General features: G+C 43.5%; 1 protein-coding gene across 1 annotated transcript; it reads left to right on the top strand.

Moving 5' to 3' along the window:
• The first annotated feature begins 10056 nt into the window (after positions 1 to 10056).
• On the top strand, positions 10057 to 10278 carry SPRR4 (small proline rich protein 4). Its single transcript, XM_019439586.2, has one exon. It carries the CDS (start codon positions 10057 to 10059, stop codon positions 10276 to 10278), a length of 222 nt encoding a protein of 73 aa, XP_019295131.2.
• The last annotated feature ends 14397 nt before the right edge of the window (positions 10279 to 24675 follow it).

Here is a 24675-nt window from a genome sequence, read left to right as displayed (position 1 = left end):
AGGTCTATGCTTAGATATCACCTTGTCCAAAAGCTTTTGGTGAACCCCCAACGGAGGCTGAAATGTCCTACAGCTTTCCTAGCCTGCTGCACTAGGGGTCTGGAGACTGTCACACTCTCTTGTGATCACCTGGTCACTTGTCTTCCTCACCACCCACTGCCTGTTCGTTCACCATACACGGGGTTTGGCACTAATAAGTCCCCCATAAACTTATACTATACTGCTGTTCAAAGCACTGTGTCTGTGTCTGGTCAGCAAACTCTCATGCTATAGTCTGCTAACTGCCTGAGAGAACAGCATAGTGTGGCCTGGATGGCCGAAGTCCTGCCTGTCCACATGTCCTGTGCCAGATGGGTAAAGAGGCATGGGAACACATAGTTTGGGGGGAGGCAGTGTGATGCAGTGCAGAGCTCAGTCTTAGATCCAGACTGATGGAGGCTTGGGCTCTGGTCAGACAACTTACCAGCTACATGACTTAGGATGAGTTACTTAACCTCTGTGGGTTTCAGTCTCCTCATCAGCCACACAGGGGTGGTGCTTCTCCTCCTGCAGGGATTGGGGGCAACAAGGTAGAGAGTCTTACATTTTATGTAGTAGTTGTTGAGTAAATGGAAGCTTTCCCAGAGAGAATTTCTCTTACTCTCCATTCAAGTTGGCCTTCCTGAATCTCACTAAGTCCTTCCCCATTTCCCATGCAATGACTCAAGTCAGTCTGTCTTCATTGAACCCCACCATGATCTTAAGCCAGCAAGGGAACTTTGGAAAGACACTGACTCCAATGGGAGGTAGCTGATCCCTCTGGAGGGATCTCTCTGATCCCTCACCCTGACTCAGCTTGAGAGCCGTTGGGATGAGAAGAGTCCCAGCTGAGGTCCTTAGATTTTCTGCCTGTAAAGTAAGAGGAATAACTAGGGCTTCCTCTGTATCTGAGGTCTCCTTGCCTCCCAACTGTACCAGCCTTGCAAAGGAGGAACTCTGTTGAAATTGGAAACTGTTGCACTGTCTTGGTGAGCCCAGGAGATGGCACTCTGTTCCAACTGCCTAGGGGCTCACTTCTGATGTGGTTTGGCACAAGGTCCTGTGGCCAGAGTGAGGAAAGAGATGGTTTATTTTGTTTCCCAACTGCAGACAGAAAGTCATTTGTAGGAAAATGTCAGTTGCCCACAAGCATATGGTCTTTTTTGTGCACTGTGTAAGCCCAGGCTGCCTCTCCATTTCCCTCCCTTTCCCTTCTTTTCTATCCCACCTCTGCAGTCACTTGTGCACACACACCTGCACATGGACATACACATACATGTGGACACACAACACACACACACACTTACACACACACACACACACACACACACACACACACACACACTTGAGTCATGGTCTTGGCTACCAGTTAGTATACACTGGATTTCAGCATTTGCTTTTCCTTCGGGCAGAGTGAAGCAGAAGCAGTAGTAGTAATAGGAGTAGTAGGATCTCCTTAAGTCATCTCTTGCATATCCCAGCGTATTGTTCAGGACAGGTCAAGTCATGCTTTAGTAACCAATGAGCCCCCAATCTTAGGGGCTCAAAACAACAAAGTTTTACCTCTTTCTCACCTTAGATGTCCATGGAGTGTCAGCCAGAGCCTTGCTGCACATTAATTTGACTTTGGGATGCAGGCTGACAGAGCAGCCTCAATCTGGAACGTGGTCAGTCCTCATGGCATAAAGGCAAGACAGCATACTTAACTGTGGCTCCTAAAGTTTACACATTATGGGCAAAGCAAGTCTATGACCATAGCTCCAATCACCAATAGGCAGGGTTAAGATACTCCCTGAGGGAGAGGGACAGAGGCAGCAACATATTTATGAACACAGTACAGTCTACCTCATCCACGTAAAGTGAATCTTGAATAGGTACCCTTTGGAATTATTGATACCAGTGTTGTCTTCTTTTGAGCTGTGCATCCTAGAAAAGCCAACCAACTTTTATCAAGTTCTCCTATATGCAAAGGAGACTAAGGCTCTGAGTAAGAGGAAGGAACCAAGATGGAGAAAAAATAGGTTCCTGCTCTTAACAGACTCATGATCCAGCAAGCAAAAAAGCATGGCTGAAAACAAAGCTCATGGAAGGCATGTTTGACATGTGCCAGCAGAGGGGAGGAAAGGCATCAAGCAGGGCAAGCCCTGATGATGTAGAAAGACGGGGCTCTGCTGCATCAGACAGAGGGTGCTGGTGCCCTTCCCAGCCACACACTGGGAGAGCCCACATCTACATACACTGTGGACTGACCACATATTGTTTGTCTGGGCACACATTCATGGTGTACCTATTATGAATGAGGTACCATACTACTACATACAGGAGTTGAAGGAAAGTAGGGAATGTTCCTGCCCTCAAGGAGCTCACAGATAACACAGGACAGACCAGGGGATATTTTATCCCCAGACTGCAGAATCAGTATTAGGACAAGAGCTTTATGTACAAACACGGACACCAAATGTGGCCAAGATAACAGAATGAGAGCTGTTCAAGGGAAGAAATGGACTAGGGCTGAAGTTCTAAGATTAGTCAGGCACAGATTAGGGACAGTCACTCTAGGCAGAGGGAGTGGCTTCTTGGCAGGAGAAGAATGAGAAAAACAGCACATTATTAAGAAAACAAACCATAAATAATTCATCAAGGCTTATGGCTAGGACAGTAGAGTACTTGTGAAGAGAGAAAGAGGAAGGTGGGGTGACTGAGGAGACAAGACTGGAAGCCTTCCGGGGGGGGGGGGCAGAGGATGAAGACCCTTTGAAACCATGTCAACAACCATAGAATTTATCCTGAGGGCTGTGGGGAGTCACTGAAGGGTTTGGGCATGGGATGGCTCGGTTACTATGGGTATGAGGCATTGTCCCATACCCTCCCTTTCATCCCACTTCAGAGGTATGGTGGTGGTGGGGTGATGTATTTGTATACCATCCTGCAGAGTATGTGCAAGACCAACAATAGCTCAGGGTGGCAGCTTAGAGCTCTGTGAGCCCTGGTCCCACCTAAGGTGTCAGTCATCACCAGGCACTGTCTGAGCGGAGGCTGGAAGCTCTTGCTTGCTGCCTTCTGCAGCTACTTTCTCAAGAAAAGTCTCTGTGGTCAGAGAGCAGGGCATTGACCAGACAAACTGGCTCAGCTCTTAGTATCTGCTAATTTGTCTATTTGGTTTGATTTCCAGTCTTACTCACCATCACAGAGGCCCCTTTCTCTGAGCCCCAGCTCTCTGCCACCAGGGCCCAAGGCCCAGGGAACAATCAGACTCCTCAGTGGGCAGTGCCATAAATGGAAATGTCCAGCCATCTTCTGCTAGGAAGAGAGCTACTATTCCATCATGGCTGCCAGTGGCTGGGCCAGCTCAGTCACCCTCCTTCTTTGACTTACTCCCTGACTCACTCACTCAACAGCATCCTTTGGTAATTGGACCACCCACTCATCAACTCGCTAGTGTATCCACTGGCCAAGTACCAGTTCTTACCAGGGTAGAAGTTCTATCCTGAACATCCTTCCTGCCCTTGGGAAGCTTACAGTTTGGCCATCTATGAAGACCTCTCCCACATACACACATATAAACAGGTCCTTGGGCCTCTTACAAGTATGGATGATGTCAGCATAAGTCTTCAAAGACAATGCATGTGGTCAGATAAGCAGAAAGATCTACTTAGACAAGGCAAGTAACAACTTGATTTTGAAAAGATGGATTAGTTCACAAAGCATCTTGGGGCTTCATTTGTTCTTACTGAAGGTTTATCATTCAGTTTAACTCATTCATTTATGAGTCATCCACCCATCCATTTAGACATTCATTTGTCCATATTCATGGAGTGGATATAATGTGTTTGGCTAGTATGGGGAGTAGATGATAAACACATGAATATATTATGAGCTTGAAAGAGCTCCTACCACCTGGGAATGTACATATGATGCTAAGATTATAGTTTATAATTTATATGTATTCAAGTCAAAACATTACATAAAAAGGGCTCATAGGTGTAGGTGTTGAGCAGAAGAGGAAAACACATCTTTTGGGAAAGATTTAGGAAAGAGGTCACAAGAGAAAGTAACACTTAAAATGGTTCCTAAAGCTCACCTTGAATTTCGCTGCAAGATTCGACAGTAGTGTGCCATCACAGATCGAATAATTTGAGGCAAGAAAGCATGGGATGAGTTTTGGGAAGAGCGATACCCTTGTCTGGGGCTGAGTTAAGGGAAGCCAGAAGCCAAGGTAGGAGTTACGGGTGGTGTCAGCTTGTGCAGGATTTTCAAACAGTTCATACCCTCCCTCTTTCTTCAAGTGCTTTAGTCATTCTCTCTCCCTGCTTCAGGCTAACGAGGATTAAATGGCTGCATCCACGTAAGTCACTTATCCCTCCCACAGTAGATTCTTCTGACCAAGAGGTCAGCTGAGCTTGAATGTGGCTTCAATGCCCTCCACTCATGAATAATCCCTTGAGGGTGAGCTTGGCTGCCTTCCAGACCTAATGATACATTTACAGAATGGAGGCTCAATGTGACCTTCGAGGGAATTTTAGCCAGTTTCCTCATATTGGAAAACAGGAAAATTGAGGCCAGGGAAAGTTAAGGGGCATGCCCAAGACCCCACAGCCAGTGAGAAGAGAGTATCAGTACAGCTGTTTAACTCCCTTGGCTCCTTCCCTGCCTCAAACCACACCATGTCATGTCCTAGGAGAGACTGATCAAGTGCTTTAGCTCTACTCGACTTCCAAAAGGTTAGCCTTGGCCATCTTCTCAGAGTGGGGCATTTTGCCCACACATCCCTCCAGTTCCACAGCCAGTCTTCAGATTCCACAGGTGATGGTCTGTGGGTGTTCTGTCTGAACTAGCCTCTCACCATCCAGGACTTCATTTCTCCCTTTATCAAACTCATAGGACTGTCAAGAGTCTTCTAGAAATATATTATTGAGGGGTGGAAGGGGGAGATAAATTGCTCACATATTTCTGGAGCCTCATCCTTTACTCTTCTCTCTCCATGGGACTGCTTTTGATACTACTGCACAGAATACTGAACACCAGTAATCAAGCATCTTATGTGCAAAGAGAAAAATTAGAGGTTGAAACAATTCATGTTGCAAATGGATTTCCCACAATTAAAAGGTCACAGAGTCTCTTCAAGTAGCATCTTCTAAACTTTTTGTTGACAGATCATCAAATAATTAGTGGAGGGAGAAACTGGAAACAGAATGTCCTAAATCATGACTGCTGCTTAAGTATGTACCAGAACTCAAGATAAAGCAAATATGGCATGATTCTGATTTTTTAAATTAACTGTGATTTGCTCAGTTTTAAATGCTCACTTTACTGACCAGGCAGCTGAAATACAGGAATGCTGGAAGCAAATTCCACTGTCCTCCCTGCCAAGCACTGTCCTCCTGTCCTAAAAGACTCTCATGAGTAACCCAGAGCTCTCTTTTTTTTTTCTTTTCTTGTTTCATTCTTGGATATAGAATAATAAATATGTTCCATTTCTTTCTAGATGGAGCCATCAACAACACTTCTTTTCCCCAAAAGTGCCTTAGTGGAGATGTGTCCAGATTGAGAGCTAGGCGATGAGCATTGTCTCTGGCAGTGTCCCCTCCCAGGGTCAGGTCTCTGTGTCCCAGTCACTCCACTGTTTGCCCTTAGGGTGGGGTTCGGGTTTCTCAAGCTTTGACTCACCTTCAGAAATGAGTCTGGCCTGTACCCTCCCCTGCCTGCTGGAGTCACAGCACACACCTACTCTCCAGTGTCTGCTCCGTATGGAGACACAGAGCCTGTCTTTCTGTTTTGAGTCCAACATGGCCCTTTGAGGATGAAAGTTCAGATGCAGGACTCAGGACAGGCCAGACAACAGTGTGGTGTCCATTTTGGGGGTCAGGGGCAGAGTTGCTGGTCTGCATCGTTTCTCAGGGCCCACTTTGAGGGGTGCCAGCAACCCTCCCCTCCTCCTTTGAAAGAATAATCCACTCCACAGCCAGCCAGGTGTTTAGAAGTCAGCCTTTGCAGATGTAAAGACTTGGGTCAGCCCTATTTTCGGGATTCCAGATTCAGCTACCATTGGAACCAGCTTTCTCATCTATAAAATTTATTATACAATTAGCTTTCTTCATAGAGTATTGTGAAAACTTAGAGAGGTGTAAGGTGAATGACTAATTAAAGTGCACCCATGCCTAGCATTGTGGGGGCAAGGGACCAGTTAGGGTCTCTTAGAAGAAGGAAGGAGACAGGCTTGATGGGAAGGGTGACATCAAGTGCTAGAGAAGAAAGAAGAAAGGAGGTAGGTCAGGATGAAGTGGAGAACCAGCTTCCTAGTCTGTTATTAACAGAGCCTTGGCTGAAAGCTCTCTGGTGGCTCAGGCACTTCAGTTGACTGAAAATAGTTGTGAAGTCAGGAGCCCTGCATTTGACATTAGCTCCTGTGTGACCTTGGGCCAACCATGTCTTCATCCCAAGTGTCATTATCCCCCTCTATAAAATGGAGATAATGTGGCTAACAGGAAGTTGAGTGACAGGGTTCTGGAAACTTTGGAAAGTTTGTGTTGTATGCATATGAGCTCGTTTGCTCACATATATATCATGACCTAGAGGTCATGGCCACTTCAAGGCCAGCTATGTTTGGCTGTCTATCTTGGCTACCCTTGGAGTGTCCTTGGAGATGATAGTTGTGTTGTGTGCCAGTTTCTAGCACTAGAGAGAGTTCTCAAAACTAAGCAGGAGTTGCTTATTGGCCAAGCAGGCAGTCGGTGAGCAGACTGGGGAAGGTGAGGACTACAGTTTATTCTAGAAGGTCATGCTGGTGCCTGAGCCATGAAGGTAGGGCACTAACTGTCCATGTACTACTAATGCCTTCTAGGTGCCAGGCTTGTGACAATGCCTTGCTTTGTGACCATGCCAAATCTGTCTTGCTGCATATTTCCCTTCTGGGGGGCTTGCATCTAGGGAAACACTGTGGAACAGGGGCCCGGAATTGAGATGTGGAGGTGGCAAAGGTGGAATGAAGAACCTGGAATCTGGGACCCAGAATGTTACATTCTTAAAGTCGTTAGGCTTCGAGACATGGGGTAGAGGCCTGGCCAAGATAGGAAATTAAGGGAAGGGCTAACTTTTAAGTGAGGCTGACCCTGAAAACTGAGCCACATATAATAGAAAGTTCAGGAAAGATCCTGAGTCATGACCCCACCCAGCAACAGTCACTTCTCTGCCTCTGAGAAGCTGGCCACTGCCATGCAGAGGAGAGAAGCCCCGGACCAGGGCCTCACCCAGCTCCACCCCTGCTCACTGTATGTTGTTGAGCAAGTCTGTTAACTTTTTTGGATCCACTTTTTCAAACTGTAAAATCGTGCCGCTGCCTGACAGGATTGCCATGATTATTAAATAAGGCATGGGGTTCGAAAATGCTTTGGAAAATAGTTTGGGGTGTGCCTATCATTTTTCTCAGGCAGCCTTACACTTTTGATCTGATAATGACAGAGATGAGTACATCAGTGTCTCTAGTCCAGCTGGGTCCTGAGGTTTGAGGCAGTGGTAGACCAGCTTCCTAGGGCAGTCCTGCCTTCTTCATCCCAGGGCCTATGAGGTCAAGTGGGGGACCATGGTTCCTTCCTGCCATCTAAATAGGCCCTTGAGTAAATTGCCAGATTTATCAAATAAAAATACAGCCTTCCCAGTTTAATGTGAATTTCAGATTAGCAAGTAACTTTGAACTATAAGTGTGTTTTATGCAGTATTTGAGACATACTTATACCAAAAAAATTCTGTTTATCTGAAATTTAAATTGAACTGGGTGTCCTGTATTTTATCTGGCAACCCTACCCCACTGGCCAAATTCTTCCCCACTCTTTTGCCCCCCACTGATACCCATCAGCAGCTGATTCCTGGTGGGCAGGTGGGGGACAGAAACACATGTTGATGAAGCTTGGGGACACCATGGTGCCATTCACATTCTTATCCTTGTGCTCAAGTGGAAGCCTCCTAAACACATAGCAGTCTCAGCTGTGTTGGGAAAGTCATAAGCACTGTGTGGGGTGGAGGCTGGGGACCTTTGTGCCTAGAATTTTGACTTCTCCCTATGCTGTTTAGGTTCTAGGAATCATCCAAATCTGAGTCCCAATCCCAACCCTGCTGTTTACTGGTCATGTGATCTTTCCCAGCCTCACTTTTATCATCTGCAAAATGGTAACAATGACATTTGCCTTCTGGGGGCTAGAAATTTAAAAGGAAACAATGGGTGTGAAAAGCGATCTCAGCACTAGGCTGCACCATGGCAGTCAACCATGCTCGGTAAGTGACAGCAATAGCAGCAAAAGTGATGCTCATATCTTTGCCAGAAGGGGTCCAAGCCCCTATTTCCTCTATTCCTCTTCCTTCCTCAGTGTTTCTTCCAACTCCCAGTCAGCAAACTGCACCTCAGGTTTGTTTCATTTTTTTTTAAAGATTTTGAGTCCTTGAATTTCAGCAGACACCTTTAAGTAGGTGAAGTCTGCTTGTCTACACAGGGACCCAGAAGACCACAATATCTGGGGGTGTTTTCCATCAAAACCGGCCAGCAAAGCAAGTCCTTGGGGAAGTGCAGGTGGGAGAAGTGTGTGAGGAATTCACCTGGAGGAGGCAACCAGGGCCAGGCAGGTGCCTGTGGCAGGCTGGGGGCCTTATAAAGGTCCCAGGAGAGGCTGGTCTGGGGCCTGTGCTTAGCATCCTCTCCTGGGGCCCTGCTTGTGCCTCTGAGCGGTAGGAACTAGGAACGCATTCCTCCTGCTAGGCCCTTCCTCCTCCTTCAGCTGTCTCCAGCCCCTAGGCAAACTCCTGTCCTATTCTTGGGTAATCAGAGAAGTGACATAAGCCTTGTGACAATTAAAGAAATGTCACACTAATTGTTACTTAGGAAATGCAATCTCCATCCCTCACCATTGCTAAGTATGACTAATTTCCTGATTCTGGGTCTCACTTCCTGGCAAAAGGATTTTTCTCACTGAGGGTAGATATTTAGAGCTATAGCATTCTGTAGCAATTCTGGCCTCCTCCAAATGTTCTTATACCATTTCTGCCTTTTAGCCTTTCCAACATTGCTTTTAGGTTTACGGAAACAGCATATTATATATTTCATTTTACACTCTGAAACTCCCATGCCTCACTATGACGATTGCTACCAGGAACCTATGCTTCCCTTTATAATCATCATAACTACAAATTTAGAAAAGAGAAAAACACAGACACAGGTCAGAGCTGGGAAGGCCTCAGAGATCTTTCCAGATCAGTATCCTCCAAACAAAGGCATGGAAGTCCAGAGAACACAGATTGCCCAGAGGTACGCCTGGCCAGTGCACGGCAAGTCTCGATCTAGAACCCATGGCCTATGGCTTCTTGGTCGGTCCTCCTTCCACTGAAACAGGCTGCCTCTTGGTGAAGCATCCTTGTCTAGTCCCTGACCTCCAGTGATCTATGTGATCTTTAGTCCCCCAGTTCTCCATGGAGGGCTACAACCTCCATCCTATGGCCACACTAAGTGACAGCGGAGCATGCCATGGTGAGTCAGGTGGTGGAGCCTGGACTACAATTCAGGCCTTGCAGTTCCTGAAACAGGCTTTCTTCTGGTCACTTCTGCACCACAACACTTCCCTCCAAGACGGGGACTGCTCCTGCCCTCTGCTGCACACCCTTCCATCCTTGCTGGCACTCACTGCACTACCCATGGCAGCCTCACGCTTGGATCTTACCAATGTTTACGCTAGTTTTTAATCCTCAACTCAGCACCTGACCTTGTTTCCTGGGAAGACTGAGAAATCAAATATGTATTCAGTTAAGTCAGGAATCCATGGGAGAATGAAAGAAAATAGGAAATCAGAACAGCACAGCAAAAGGAAGAAAGGGAGAGGAAGATCACCATGGGTGTGTGTGAGTCAATCCATTGACCAATTTGAGGTTATTAATCACTTACCATGTCCTTGGCTATTGTAAGAAAACACTGCTCTAGGAGTCAGAGGGAAGGTGGTGGAGGGAGCCCTTCTCATGTCCGCTGTCGGGTTTCTTTCAGGCTGCCCTGTCCCTGTAGCAATGTCTTCTTGGCAGCAGCAGACGATCCAGCACCTGCCTCAGAAGGCCCAGCAGCAGGTGAAGCAGCCCTGTCAGCCACCCTCTGTCAGGTGTCAGGAGATGTGTGCACCCCAAATCAAAGATCCATGTGCTCCCCAGCCCAAGAAGCAATACCCACCCAAGGGCACAGCCATGCCCACCCAACCACCAAGTGCTCCTTGGCCCAACAAGCCCCAAGAGTAAACAGAAGTGAGGATGAACTGGGGTACTGCCTGCCCCACATCCACGCTAGCAGAAGGAGCCCTCTCTTCTTCCTGCTCCTCTTCCTCCAGCCCCAAGAGTTGCCCTCCTCTCCCACCCCTTTCTGCCCAGGGTCAAATGAAGCATTGTCAGGATTTTCTCCCACTCAGCATTGGTCAAGTCTTCCTCTGTATCCTGCCCTGACACTCTTCCATGTGGATATGAGGAGCCCTTATCCTCTCCAGCTTCTAGTTTGGCCACACTTAGGGCCCCATCCATGTCCCAAAGCAACAGATGCATCTGGGTTTCTTCTGGGGTTCCACCCTGAGTAATGAGGCATAGCTTCTGCCTTTTCTTTCTTCCAACCCTCCTTCCATGAACTTTTCTTCTATTGCCTCCCCTAATAATTCCATGCTTTACATCCTTGCGTCCTGCCCCAGTCTGCGACCCATTCACTGGTTCAGAGGGAACATTTTAGGGAAGTGAGTGTGCAAGCATACACATGCTGGGAGTGCATCCTCATGGGTATTGTGGTTCTGGTAACCAAAGATGGGGAAGGTCAGATCCTGAAAGAAAGAAAGCCCAGGGTCTATTTGGCCAGAGTCTGGGAGGCCCTTGCTAAGTAGTTGTATCTAGGGAAAGACAAAGGGAGGAACAGTTTAGCTCCTACCATTAGAAGCCCCCAGCCTACTTAACAATTGTGGCTTTTGTGTTTTGGAAGTTGCTGTTCTGAAAAAAGCAGAAAAAACATACTATAAAATATAAGAGTACCCCAAAGCACATCTACGGACATGTGCAAATGAATTTTTCATATATTTGTTTATGTGTTTTCTATTCATCTGTTCATTAATGCAAACTCCATCACTCACCCATCTAATATTTAGCAAGTTCTGCTATGAGTTTGGTTTCCCACTCTGCCATGCTGGTTTTCCAGAGCTCTCCCAAGACAGTCTAGCCTGAGTCTCAGTCTGGATGTCATGGTCATTTTGTTACCCATGGAAAACTTGTTCTAGGGATACTGGTGTGAGTGTACACAGTGTGTGCAATTTTACAATTTGCCTTGTCAGTCAGTACAACTTTATGTGGCTTATGAAAGAAGTCTTATTTCTCCAGCTGGCTTCCTCACCCTGGTACAAGACCAGCTGCCTGTATTGAAAAGAAGCAGCAAACTTCCAGATATAAAGAGCTGAGTTTGAAGGCGAGGCCCTTGGTGGGCAGCCAAATATACAGCCAGAATTTCTCCATTGAACTTTATTCTTTCTTCCCTTGGGATTTGCTCACTGAATTGTAGATGCCACCATGGGCAACTGCAATAATAAATTGCTTCTTCATTTAACACTAGAATGAAAAGAAATTAATTAACCACCTTCTTCATTTTGCTTTATTTTTTTTTTATGTTTGGCCAAAGCCAAGCTTTATATCATGAAAGCTATTCCTTTTCTTTCATTTTTTCCCTTTTTTTAAATATGAAATTTATTGTCAAATTGGTTTCCATACAACACCCAGTGCTCATCCCAACAGGTGCCCTCCTCAATGCCCATCACCCACTTTCCCCTCCCTCCCACCCCCCCCATCAACCCTCAGTTTATTCTCAGTTTTTAAGAGTCTCTTATGGTTTGGCTCCCTCCCTCTTTAACTTTTTTTTTTAAGTTGCCATCTGTGGCTAATATTTCCAAGTAGTAATTTCTTAACACGTAGTGGTGCAGGCATTAACCAGGAAAGTCAAAGGGCAGTAAAAAGAGTTAAGATGGAGAAGTGTATGTTTCTAACCCATAGAGTTCTCTGCCAGCCCTCTGGGCCCCAGTCCTTACATCCTGAATGAACTCCTCTGTAGGGCAGAAAATGCTGGTGCATCTTGGCAAACCCCTTGTCTGGATCCTTTTTTCTAAGCACCAGCCAGATTCTCAGTGGCATGGGTTTTGAATGCCATTCCCATGTCTTCCTGAAGGCTTTGGTGAGTCCTCCCACAGACACTTGGGATCCAGGGCTAGTAGATCTTCATAGAGCAGCTAGTCAGCAAGATGAAAACAATGGAAACAAGGTGTGCTTCTGCTGTAGTGTGAGCCTGAGGCTATCAGCTCACATCCTTGCCTTCCACACCAATCACACCAGTGGCCAAGGACAAGGTCCCACTTCTCTGTGACTATGTGAGAATCCATTCCCTTCACAAGGAATGCTTTACCATCTTCTTTTTACCTTTTGACCCCCTTCACTAATCCCCCCCACTCCACCTTCATATGTGTGTGTGTGTGTGTGTGTGTGTGTGTGTGTGTGTGTGTGAGAGAGAGAGAGAGAGATCATATGTAGACAAAAAAATCATATAATATTTGTCTTCCTCTGTCTGACTTATTTCACTTAGCATAATGTACTCAAGGTCCAACCATGTTGTTGTAAATGGCAGAATTTTATTTTTTTTCATAGCTGAATAGTATTCTACTGTGTGTGTGTGTGTATATATATATATATATATATATATATATATATATACCACAAGTTCTTTACCTATTCATCTGTTAATGGACACTTAGGTTATTTCCATATCTTGCAAGTTATAAATGATGTAAGTTAATTGTAAATAATGCTGCAGTGAACATTGGGGTGCATATATGTTTTCAAGTTATGTTTTAATTTCCTTTTGATAAATGTCCAGAAGTAGAATGCTAGATATATAGCAGCTCTATTTTTAATTTTTTGGGAAATCTCCATACTGTTCTTCATACTGGCTGTACCAATTTACATTCCTGCCAACAGGGCAAAGATATTCCCTTTTCTCTGCATACGTGCCAACACTCAGTATTTCTTACTTTTTCAATAATAGCCATTGTAACAGGTGTGAGGTCATATCCCATTGTGGTTTGATTTGCATTTCCCTAGTGGTGAGTGGATGTTGAGTATCTTTTTGCATACCTATTGGCCATCTGTATGTCTTTACTGGAAAAATGTCTATTCTGATATTCCCATTTTTAAAAATTTATGTATTTTGGGAGAGACAGAGAGAGTGCGAGGGGGAGAGGGGTGGCAGAGAAAGAGGGAGAATCCCAAGCAGGCACTATACTGTCAACACAGAGCCCCTGTGGGACTTGAACTCAAAAGACCATGAGATCATGACCAGAGCTGAAATCAAGAGTTGGATATCTAACTGACTGAGCCACCCAGGCACCTCTGATCTTCCCATTTTTAATCAAACTGTTTTTGCTATTAAGTTGTATGACTTCTTTATATATTTTGGATATTACCTCCTTATCAGATACGTAATTTACAAATATTGTCCTCCATTCAGTAGGTTGCTCTTTTATTTTGTTGATGACTTCCATTGTTGTGCAGAAACTTTTCAGTTTGATGTAGTCTCATTTGTTTTTGCTTTTGTTGCTTTTGCTTTTGGTGTCAGACCTAAACAATCATTGCCTACAGTGATGTCAAGGAGCCTACTGCCTATATTTTCTTCTAGGAGTTTTATGGTTTCAGGTGTTACATTCAAATCTTTAATTTATTTTGAGTTAGTTTTTGTGTATGGTGTAGTATAGTGGTTTAACTTTATTCTTTTACATGTGGCTGTCCAGTTTTCCCAGTCCGAAAAGAGACTGTCTTTCCTCCATTGTATATTCTTGTCTCCTTTGTTGTAAATTAATTGACCACAGATGCACGGACTTTTTTTCTGGGCTCCCTATTGTTTTCCATTGATTTTTGTGTCTGTTTTTATTCCAATACCATACTATTTGATTACTATAGATTTATAATATAATTTTCAATCAGAAAGTGTGATGCCTCCAGCTTGTTCTTCTTTCTTAGGATTGCTTTGGCTATGGGGGAGGGAGTCTTTGTGATTCCATACGATTTTAAGATTTTTTTTTAATATAACTTCGTCCATCATAAACTTACAAAAGTAACAATATCTTAAATAAAAATTTCATTCATATATGTGGTAAAAGCAGGGTGATTTGTTTATCTCTGGTTCCTCTTCATTTAAAGCAATATAATGTCAGGGGCACCTGGTGATTCAGTCCTTTAAGCATCCGACTCTTGATTTCACCTCAGGTCATGATCTCATGGTTTGTGAGTTCAAGCCCCACATCAGGCTCTGTGCTGATAGTGCAGAGCCTGCTTGGGATTCTCTGTCTTTCCCTCTCTCTCTGCCCCTCCCCCACTCATTCTGTCTCTGTCTCTCTCAAAATAAATAAACTCTAAAAACTAAATAAATAAAATAAAGTAATATAATGGCAGAACAAAAGGGACATTATGCAACATTTGCTTCAACTTCTTCATGACCAAAGAGAAAACTTAAGAGTGTTCCATAATTCCTATATCAGGTATAAAAACTTCTGGATTACTCCAAAATTCCCCTACAAGACCCAAAGCACACCACAATTATGCAACACCAAAAAATTCACTCTCCTCAAAAACAACATTCAGTTTTGACACCTGTGTTTTTTGGTTCATGCTATTCCTTCTGCATAGAAGGAATTTCTCCCCTCTATTCTCTAAGATACACTCTTAGTTTTAAAGGTCTAGTTCAAATATTCCTATGGGTCTCTATAGGTTTCTATGGAAACTCACTTAACATTTTAGAAAGAACTGGTATCTTACAAGGTCTTATGACAACTTTGTACAAATTTCTATTAGTAATATAATTGTTAAAATTCTTTTATGAATTATGCATATAATTGGTTTTGCATTATAGTTCACCTGTATGTGTTTATTTCTCTTATTGAATTATGAGCCCTTGAAGCCTAAGGGTCTTGCTGTTCTTTTTTTATTTTTTATTTTTATTTTTATTTTTTTCAATATATGAAGTTTATTGTCAAATTGGTTTCCACACAACACCCAGTGCTCATCCCAAAATGTGCCCTCCTCAATACCCATCATGCACCCTCCCCGCCCTCCCACCCCCATCAACCCTTAGTTTGTTCTCAGTTTTTAAGAGTCTCTTATGCTTTGGCTCTCTCCCACTCTAACCTCTTTTTTTTTTTCCTTCCCCTCCCCCATGAGTTTCTGTTAAGTTTCTCAGGATCCACATAAGAGTGAAAACATATGGTATCTGTCTTTCTCTGTATGACCTATTTCACTTAGCATCACACTCTCCAGTTCCATCCACGTTGCTACAAAGGGCCATATTTCGTTCTTTCTCATTGCCCTGTAGTACTCCATTGTGTATATAAACCACAATGTCTTTATCCATTCATCAGTTGATGGACATTTAGGCTCTTTCCATAATTTGGTTATTGTTGAGAGTGCTGCTATAAACGTTGGGGTACACATGCCCCTATGCATCAGTACTCCTGTATCCCTTGGGTAAATTCCTAGCAGTGCTATTGCTGGGTCATAGGGTAGGTTTATTTTTCATTTTCTGAGGAACCTCCACACTGCTTTCCAGAGTGGCTGCACCAACTTGCATTCCCACCAACAGTGCAAGAGGGTTCCCGTTTCTCCACATCCTCTCCAGCATCTATAGTGTCCTGATTTGTTCATTTTGGCCACACTGACTGGCGTGAGGTGATATCTGAGTGTGGTTTTGATTTGTATTTCCCTGATGGGGAGCGACGTTGAGCATCTTTTCATGTGCCTGTTGGCCATCCAGATGTCTTCTTTAGACAAGTGTCTCTTCATGTTTTCTGCCCATTTCTTCACTGGGTTATTTGTTTTTCAGGTGTGGAGTTTGATGAGCTCTTTATAGATTTTGGATGCTAGCCCTTTGTCCGATATGTCATTTGCAAATATCTTTTCCCATTCTGTTGGTTGCCTTTTAGTTTTGTTGGTTGTTTCCTTTGCTGTGCAGAAGCTTTTTATCTTCATAAGGTCCCAGTAGTTCATTTTTGCTTTTAATTCCCTTGCCTTTGGGGATGTGTCAAGTAAGAAATTGCTGTGGCTGAGGTCAGAGAGGTCTTTTCCTGCTTTCTCCTCTAGGGTTTTGATGGTTTCCTGTCTCACATTCAGGTCCTTTATCCATTTTGAGTTTATTTTTGTGAATGGTGTGAGAAAGTGGTCTAGTTTCAACCTTCTGCATGTTGCTGTCCAGTTCTCCCAGCACCCTTTGTTAAAGAGACTGTCTTTTTTCCATTGGATGTTCTTTCCTGCTTTGTCAAAGATTAGTTGGCCATACATTTGTGGGTCTCATTCTGGGGTTTCTATTCTATTCCATTGGTCTATGTGTCTGTTTTTGTGCCAATACCATGCTGTCTTGATGATCACAGCTTTGTAGTAGAGGCTAAAGTCTGGGATTGTGATGCCTCCTGCTTTGGTCTTCTTCAAAATTCTTTGGCTATTCGGGGCCTTTTGTGGTTCCATATGAATTTTAGTATTGCTTGTTCTAGTTTCGAGAAGAATGCTGGTGCAATTTTGATTGGGACTGCATTGAATGTGTAGATAGCTTTGGGTAGTAGTGACATTTTGACAATATTTATTCTTCCAATCCATGAGCATGGAATGTTTTTCCATTTCTTTATATCTTCTTCAATTACCTTCATAAGCTTTCTATAGTTTTCAGCATACAGATCTTTTACATCTTTGGTTAGATTTATTCCTAGGTATTTTATACTTCTTGGTGCAATTGTGAATGGGATCAGTTTCTTTATTTGTCTTTCTGTTGCTTCATTATTAGTGTATAAAAATACAACTGATTTTGTATCCTGTGACTTTCCTGAATTCATGTATCAGTTCTAGCAGACTTTTGGTGGAGTCTATTGGATTTTCCATGTATAATATGTCATCTGCAAAAAGTGAAAGCTTAAGTTCATCTTTGCCAATTTTGATGCCTTTGATTTCCTTTTGTTGTCTGATTGCTGATGCTAGCACTTTCAACACTATGTTAAACAACAGCGGTGAGAGTGGACATCCCTGTCGTGTTACTGATCTCAGGGAAAAAGCTCTATTTTTCCCCATTGAGGATGATGTTACCTGTGGGCTTTTCATAAATGGCTTTTATGATCTTTAAATATGTTCCTTCTATCCCGACTTTCTCGAGGGTTTTTATTAAGAAAGATTGCTGAATTTTGTCAAATGCCTTTTCTACATCGATTGGCTTTTTTACTTTTTTTAAACATTTATTCACTTTTGACAGTGAGAGAGACAGAGCATGAGTGGGGGAGGGGCAGAAAGAGAGGGAGACACAGAATCCGAAGTAGGCTCCAGGCTCAGAGCTGTCAGCACAGAGCCCTATGCGGGTCTCAAACCCATGGACTGTGGGATCATGACCTGAGCTGAAGTCAGACACTTAACCGACTGAGCCACACAGGCGCCCCAAGGGTCTTGCTGTTCTTACATCCCCAAATGCATAATGAACTTCTGCTTCTGAGTGGAGCGGGGTAGTTTATAGCAAACCAGTCATCTAGGGCAAATCTAGAATACATGCATAAACTATCTGAACTCAGATGAGGACGGTAAGACTCCAGAGGAAGGAGAACTTCAGAGATGAACCAAAAAAAATTTTTTTTACCCTAGCATCATTTGTGGATTCTGGGTATGAGCAGAAGAATGAAAACCTTGGTTTTCCACTGTGGTGGACTCTTGCTGGGGGACAGAGAAATTGAAAGAGCCAATGGATGTTTTCTGGGGCTTCAAGCAAGTGACTGACTTTTCCATTCTTAAAATTTAGCGAATTCTGGGAATGTTCAGGTTAGGACTAAAATCCTAAGCAGAAAGTGTCTGAAAAGGAGAGTGGAACAATGAAACAATGATTGGCATTTGTACAAACTGCCGAGGAGAGAGGCCCTGGAGAAGATACCATATTGGCACTTAGAACTGTTAAGACCAGGAGCAAGTATAATATGTTATAGAAGTCAGAATAGTGGTTATCCTTGGTGAACACACTGACCAGAGGGCACATGATGTAGCTTTCCGGATTTCTGGAAATGTTCTGTCCCATGCATAGTAGTTACATGGGTGCATAGGTATATAAAAAATTCACCGATCTGTACTTAAGATTTTTGCTTTTTCTCGACCTCAATAAAAACAGGGACAAACATTTCACAATATGTACATGTATTAAATCACCACATTGTGCACCTTAAACTTACACAATGTTATATGACAATTGTATCTCAATAAAACTAGGGAACAAAGAAATCAAAAGAATAGCACCAATTACCTTAACTAAATTTAGTGAACAATATATGAAACCTTTATACTAAAAGTATAAAACATTACGGAAACTAAAGAAGAGCTAACAAATGAAGATGTATGTCATGTTCACGTATTGAAAGATTCTGTTAGACTCTAATACAGTCACACAGACACAATTATCTGACTCATTACCCCATCCCCCCCCCAAATGGCATTACAAACAAATGCAAAAAGACAGTTTTTTCAATAATGGCAATGAGTCAAATGGACTTTCATAAGAAACAGATACATCTTAACTCTCACCTTGGGCATCCACAAAAATAATTCCTGACAAATTATAGATCTGAATTTAAAAAGTAAAACAACATAAAATTTTAGAAGAAAGCACAAAAGTAAGTCTTACTGACCTTGGAGCAGGCAAAGATTTCCTAAATAGCACAAAAGTGCTATGTACAAAAAGAATTAATACGTTTGACTACATAAAAGTAATAATTCTGTTCAACAAAAGATACTATTAAAATACACAAAGACACAGGCTGGGAGAATTTTATACAAACACACATGTATGTATATGCGTGTGTGAATATGTATATAAATACATATGTGCGACATGTACATGCTAGAGATAAAGTATTTTATTCAGAATACATAAAGGACTCCTAAAATTGATAAAAACTACAGACAACATACTGGGAAAATGGGCAAAGGTTTGCACAGGTGCTTCATGAAAGAGAATGTCAACATAAACAATAAACATAAAAAGTTGCTGAGATATTCAGATTAGAATGAAAGTGTGATGCCACTGTGCAAGCCAAAATCCTGGCAAAAATTAAGGACACAGAAAATTCCAGGTGTAGAAGAGGGGGCAGATAAATAGGATCTCTCCTGCACTGCTGATGAGGGAAGAAGTTGGACAGCCACTCTGGAAAACTATCAGACAGTATTTGCATCAGAGTTGCACCTCTATCCCAGAAAGTTCACTCTTTAATGTATATACAAAACAAATATATACATATGACTGTAAAACACATAGATGAAGATGTTCATTATAGCAGGACTTATGATAACTTCAAGCTGAAACTATCCTAAATATTCATTAACATAAGTATGGATAAGTTAACCATGGTATGTTCATACAATGAGACACTACATAGCAATGAAATTGGACACACTACACTACAGAACATGGATAAACTTTATAAATACATCCCTGAGGGAAAGGAAGCAGATAGTATGAAAACATATTGAATGACCCCGTTTATGTGGACACACATGCATACAGACATGCATGCACAGAGCAGAAAAAAGGAAACACACACTCCACAGGAGGAAGTTTCATCTGATTTCTGGTGAAAGAAGAGGAATTAGCAGGAATTAGTATGCACATTTTTAGTCCATACATCCTAAGAATGTTTGAGGCATCATTTCATTTCATCTTAGGCTTTTCTGATACCTGAGGACACATCCTGATAAAGGATGCACAAGCTAAGTGGAGACAAAACACAGATGTTCAGACACAGTTGTGAAAGAACTTTAATTTCCTACAAGAATTTTCCTCAAGAAAATTATGGAATGTTCTGAGTCACTGAAGATGAGTTTCCAATAATTGATGTACTTCTGACCCTGGCTGCTGGCTCCTTCGATGCTAAGTGCTGTTCCCAGGGAACGAGCTTGGTGGGGCCGCTCTTACTGCTAAGAGTGTATGCTGCCTCTATAAGGGCTTGCTGCAAAACAGCTTAGCACTATTTCCACAAGAGTATGACAATACTCTTTCGGTTAGCAAAAAATGGAGACTAATGTAAGTATTTAAAAAAATAAGGTATAATGTGAACTTTTCAAAAATGGGGGATACCTGTAAAGTTTTGCCTCCCCCTCTCCACCTGCCTACACCAGCAAAACATCTCCATACCATGTGCATGATGTTGTCCAGGCAGGTGACACAGGACAATCTACTGGCTCCAAGCCATTGGCTCCAGGACATGCCTGGCCAAGACAACCAGAGCCTGTCTTTTGATGATTCTTTGCAGGGAGGGTTGGATTGAAGGGTGTGTGGAAGTATTTAGCCTTCCTTGGAGGAGACTTCATTGCTTCCCAAGGCTCCCAATGTCCTCAGGTTAAATACTCACATCCACCAGCATCTAGTTTCATCAACATCAATATGTGTCCAGCACCCACCTCACCTCCTTTCCACAGGGAGGAGTTCAGGGCACTGGGGCTGTCTGAGTTCAGGGAATAGGAGTTTAGCCATTCTGTTAGAGCAGTGATTTTCAACCATGATGGTAGCTGAGGACTTGTTAAAAATTAACTGGTTAGAACTAAAGTGTAACCCAGGGGTGCCTGGGTGGCTCAGTCAGTTAAGCGTCCAACTTTAGCTCAGGTCATGATCTCATGGTTTGTGAGTTCAGGCCTGCATCGGACTCTGTGCTGACAGCTCGGGGCCTGGAGCCTGCTTCTGATTCTGTGTCTCCCTCCCCTCAGTTCTCCCCTGCTCATACTCTGTCTCTCTCAAAAATAAATAAAGATTTAAAAAATTAAAAAAAAAAAAGTATAACCCAGATAGGGATATTTTTTAAAAGATAGCAGATGATGTCCATTGCAATCAAGAAAGAAAAGCCATTGGGTTTAGAACCTAATGTTTACTTATTTTATCATAAGAACCACCTGATAAACACTTTAGAAATACAGACTCCCAGGCCTCCCCTAGCTATTTCTATGTCATTAGGATAAAGAAGTTACTTTAAAAGCTGTACTTTTATTTTAACAAGCATCCCAAGTGATTCTTACGTTTAGGACAGTTGGGGAAACACCCTTCACCAGTGGGTTTTGGGTCCCAGAAGCTCACAGAAGGCTGCCTATTCTTCCACCAGACTTCTTTAAGGCTGGAACTTCATGCTTGACATTTGGTTGTTATTCAGCAAATATGTGTTAAATAAATGATTAATTGACTATTTCACAAATCAAGAACATTATACAATGTTCTGAGTCACTGAAGATGAGTTTCCAATAACCCCAATAACCCTAAGGAGAAGAAAGTCATGTGATATCCAGTATCCATCTACTATGCTCTAGTCACTATAGTAGTTGCTTTGCGTATGTAATCTCATTTAATAATAGCCCTGGAAGCAAATATTATCATTCCTAACTTATAGATAAGATCAACTGAGATTCCTATGCCTCAGTGCTGGATTTGTATCTTGTCCCTGCCACTTATTAGCCATGTAAACTTGTGCAGGTGAGGGGCTCCTGTGTGGGTCGGTTAAGCGTCTGACTTCAGCTCAGGTCATGATCTCATGGTCTGAGTTCGAGCCCTGCATCAGGCTCTGTGCTCTCAGTTCAGAGCCTGGAGCTTGTTTCAGATTCCATCTCCCTCTCTTTCTGCCCCTCCCCCGCTCACTCTCAGTCTCTATCAAAAAATGAATAAATGGTAAAAAAAAATATTAAACTTGTGCAGGTAACTATTCTTTGTGCTTTGGCTTCTATATCTATAGAATGGGTTAAATGACCTGTTTGGAGCAATGCTGTCGTGAGGATTAGTGTCAAGTGCCAAAAACAGAATTTTGTAGGTGCCAATCAAATGGTAGATATTATTATTAAGAAATCTTCTGAATATCATCCACGCACAACTAGTAAGGAGCAGGGTAGGAATTTGAACCTAGAACTTTATGTTTCCAAACTTGTAATCTGTAGGTATAATTTTTTTTTATGTATACTTTGCACACTGAGGGTACCTGCTTTCACAAGTGGATAGGGGACAATGCAGACACAGCTGAAGAAACAAAAGAAGGGACAGGCAACTACAAACAGTGGTCACTTCCAATGGGGTTTTGGACTGTGTGTGGAAAATGTTTAGCCATGAATGCTGTCACTCTGCCCTTCGACAACCCAAGGGGCAATGAGTGGTGTGTGGGCAGCACACCTAAGACATTCGTCTGAACCACCTGAGATTTCATTTTAAAACTCGATACCCTCAACAAGAAAATATCTGTGTCTTTGATCATCCATACCCAGAGAAACTCTATCTTAAATAGACAATAGAGAGGAATTGATCAGTTTAGCTGTGGGAGAATATCAGGACCCAGCCAGTGTTTGTCCCGAGCATAGCCCTCCAGCTAGTGTTGAGAAACAATATGGCAGAGTTGTTAAGGGACTGTATCCTGGAACCTCCTACCTTTTGACTTCTGGGAGTGTTCCTTAATGTTTTTCTGCCAACTTTCCTTACCTAGGGCATGCCTAGGTCATTGCAAGATCTCCAACCCTTTTATCCACCCCCTGCACTCCAGCTCATATAATGTCTGAATTGGGCAATCTGACAAAATGTCTACCTAAAAGTTTAGTGGAAAAAAACAGCAGAGATAAAGCAATTGGAAAGCCCAAGCATTGTGCTCCATGGGTAAGAGGTGCCTGGAGCCTGGGTCCTCACACACATAGAGACACACATGCACACGCACATGCACGCACAGAGCAGAAAAAGGAAACACTCCACAGGAGGAAGTTTCATCTGATTTCTAGTGGAAGAAGAGGAATTAGCAGGAATTAGTATGCACATTTTTAGTTCATTCATCCTAAGAATGTTTGAAGCATCATTTAATTTAATCTTTACAACACTCTTGTGAAATACACCTTAATGTCCCCATTTTAAAGATGGCAACATCAAAGGGCAGAAAGTTTAGGTAACATGCTTAAGGTCATAACTGCTATGAAGGGGTAACAAGGCTTTGGAACATCTGGGCCAGTACTAAGCCTGGATCCCTACTTTTCTATCTGCCTCAAGGAAGAGAATCCAGAATTAACTTTTTTATCCCTCCCTTGAGGGATTGAGAGTGGAAGAGAGGGAGGCTGGGAGAGGGGGTTGTGCTCTGTTTTCAGAGCAACAGTGAGGTAGAGAGACAATCAGACATCCCAGGTTCTGGTCTGATTCTGCTACTAAACCAGCTGCGAGGCCTGGAATGGGTCCCCTCCCTCCCCATTTGTCTTTTCCCCTCTCCTGGACCAGGACTAGGAGCAGGGTGGAGGCTCTCCAGGGCTAGGACTCCTGTCCCTCTCTACTTGGCATCATCCCTGCAAACTTCATGTCTTCTACCTGCTGGACCAAGGTGTTTAAGAGGTTTCTAAGTGCCTGGGACATGGTGTCTCTTCCTCTGTTTCCTTCTTTTTTTACAAATGGAGGACTCCGTAGGCTATGGAGACTTCTTTAAAACCATCATGGCCTGAAATGGTGTCCCTAGCTCTTCAAGGTGACAGGGGAAGGTTTCTTACTACCTCTTTTTTCCAGATGTTAGCGTGTCTTAAATATGGCACCCATGGTAAAATGACTAGAATTGGAATTCTGCATGACATTCTCTGCATGCTCTGGGTCTTGGGGAAGCACAGGAGAAGGGAGTGACATAAGCAGAAGAAGGTCTGATCACTGACAAGGCTCAGCACTACCACCTTCCCTGCTCTGCAAATGCATGATGAGACTGAGGCATACTCAGAACTAAAGGACCTTCTGGCAGCTGGTCCAGATGGGAGCCAGGTTTTGATGTGTGAACAGCAGCAGCCTTCGGTGTCCTCAGAATGGTGTCCTGTGAAATAATGGGAGATGTACTTCTCATTGGAAGCCACTGTTATCCCCCTTTAATTATTTGGGACATTTGTGGGGCCAGATTCACCCGCTAACCCCACACTGGTAGTGAAACGGAGCTTCTCTGAAGGGGAGAACAGACTCAACACCAACCGCTGAGTGAGCCTCAGATAGGCAAACAGGAAGAATACTGTTGGGGGTCACAGGAAGTTCCAGAGGCCAGAGCCAGAGCAGTGTTGGGTGGAGTGAAGGGAACACAAGCCAAGGTAGGTAGGAGAGTCCAGCCAGGGCAGGGTATTGGGTGACAGCAAAATTCCGTGGCATCCAGGGCCAAGGCCCAGGGAGGGTACATGGTATTCCAGCTGCAGAGCTCAATTCAGATCCTCCAGAGCCTGGGACAAGCTGGGTGACCCTACAGGACTGAGGAGTAGGAAACAGAACCCTCTGGCTAAGGATACTACCAGGTAGAGCAGCAGGTTCTGCCTGGAGCTCCTCCTGTTAGGGGCTCCCTAGAGCGGGTTTGGGTGAAGGGAGGGACCTAGTCCAAGCCTGGAAGAGAGCGAGAGTCAGATGAGAGGCTTGGAGCTCAGCTGTGGTCATGGTGCCAGCACCAGCTCAGAGGGAGGTGATCACTAGAATGACTGACAATGAGCAGCTGCCTGAGGAAGGCAGTGGCAGTGCTGTCTGTCCTTTGCTGAGCCCTTCCTCCTCCCAGCTCACCCCCCAAAGACAAGGAACTTCCCAGTAGTCTCTGGGCCTTTCTTCATAAATAATGCTATTCA

Source organism: Panthera pardus, unplaced genomic scaffold (genome assembly GCF_024362965.1).
Source record: "Panthera pardus isolate Hobbes unplaced genomic scaffold, ASM2436296v1 HiC_scaffold_11, whole genome shotgun sequence".
Taxonomy (NCBI): domain Eukaryota; kingdom Metazoa; phylum Chordata; class Mammalia; order Carnivora; family Felidae; genus Panthera; species Panthera pardus.
The sequence above is the reverse complement of the archived record's forward strand: the minus strand, read 5'-3'. Positions and strand labels throughout refer to the sequence as shown.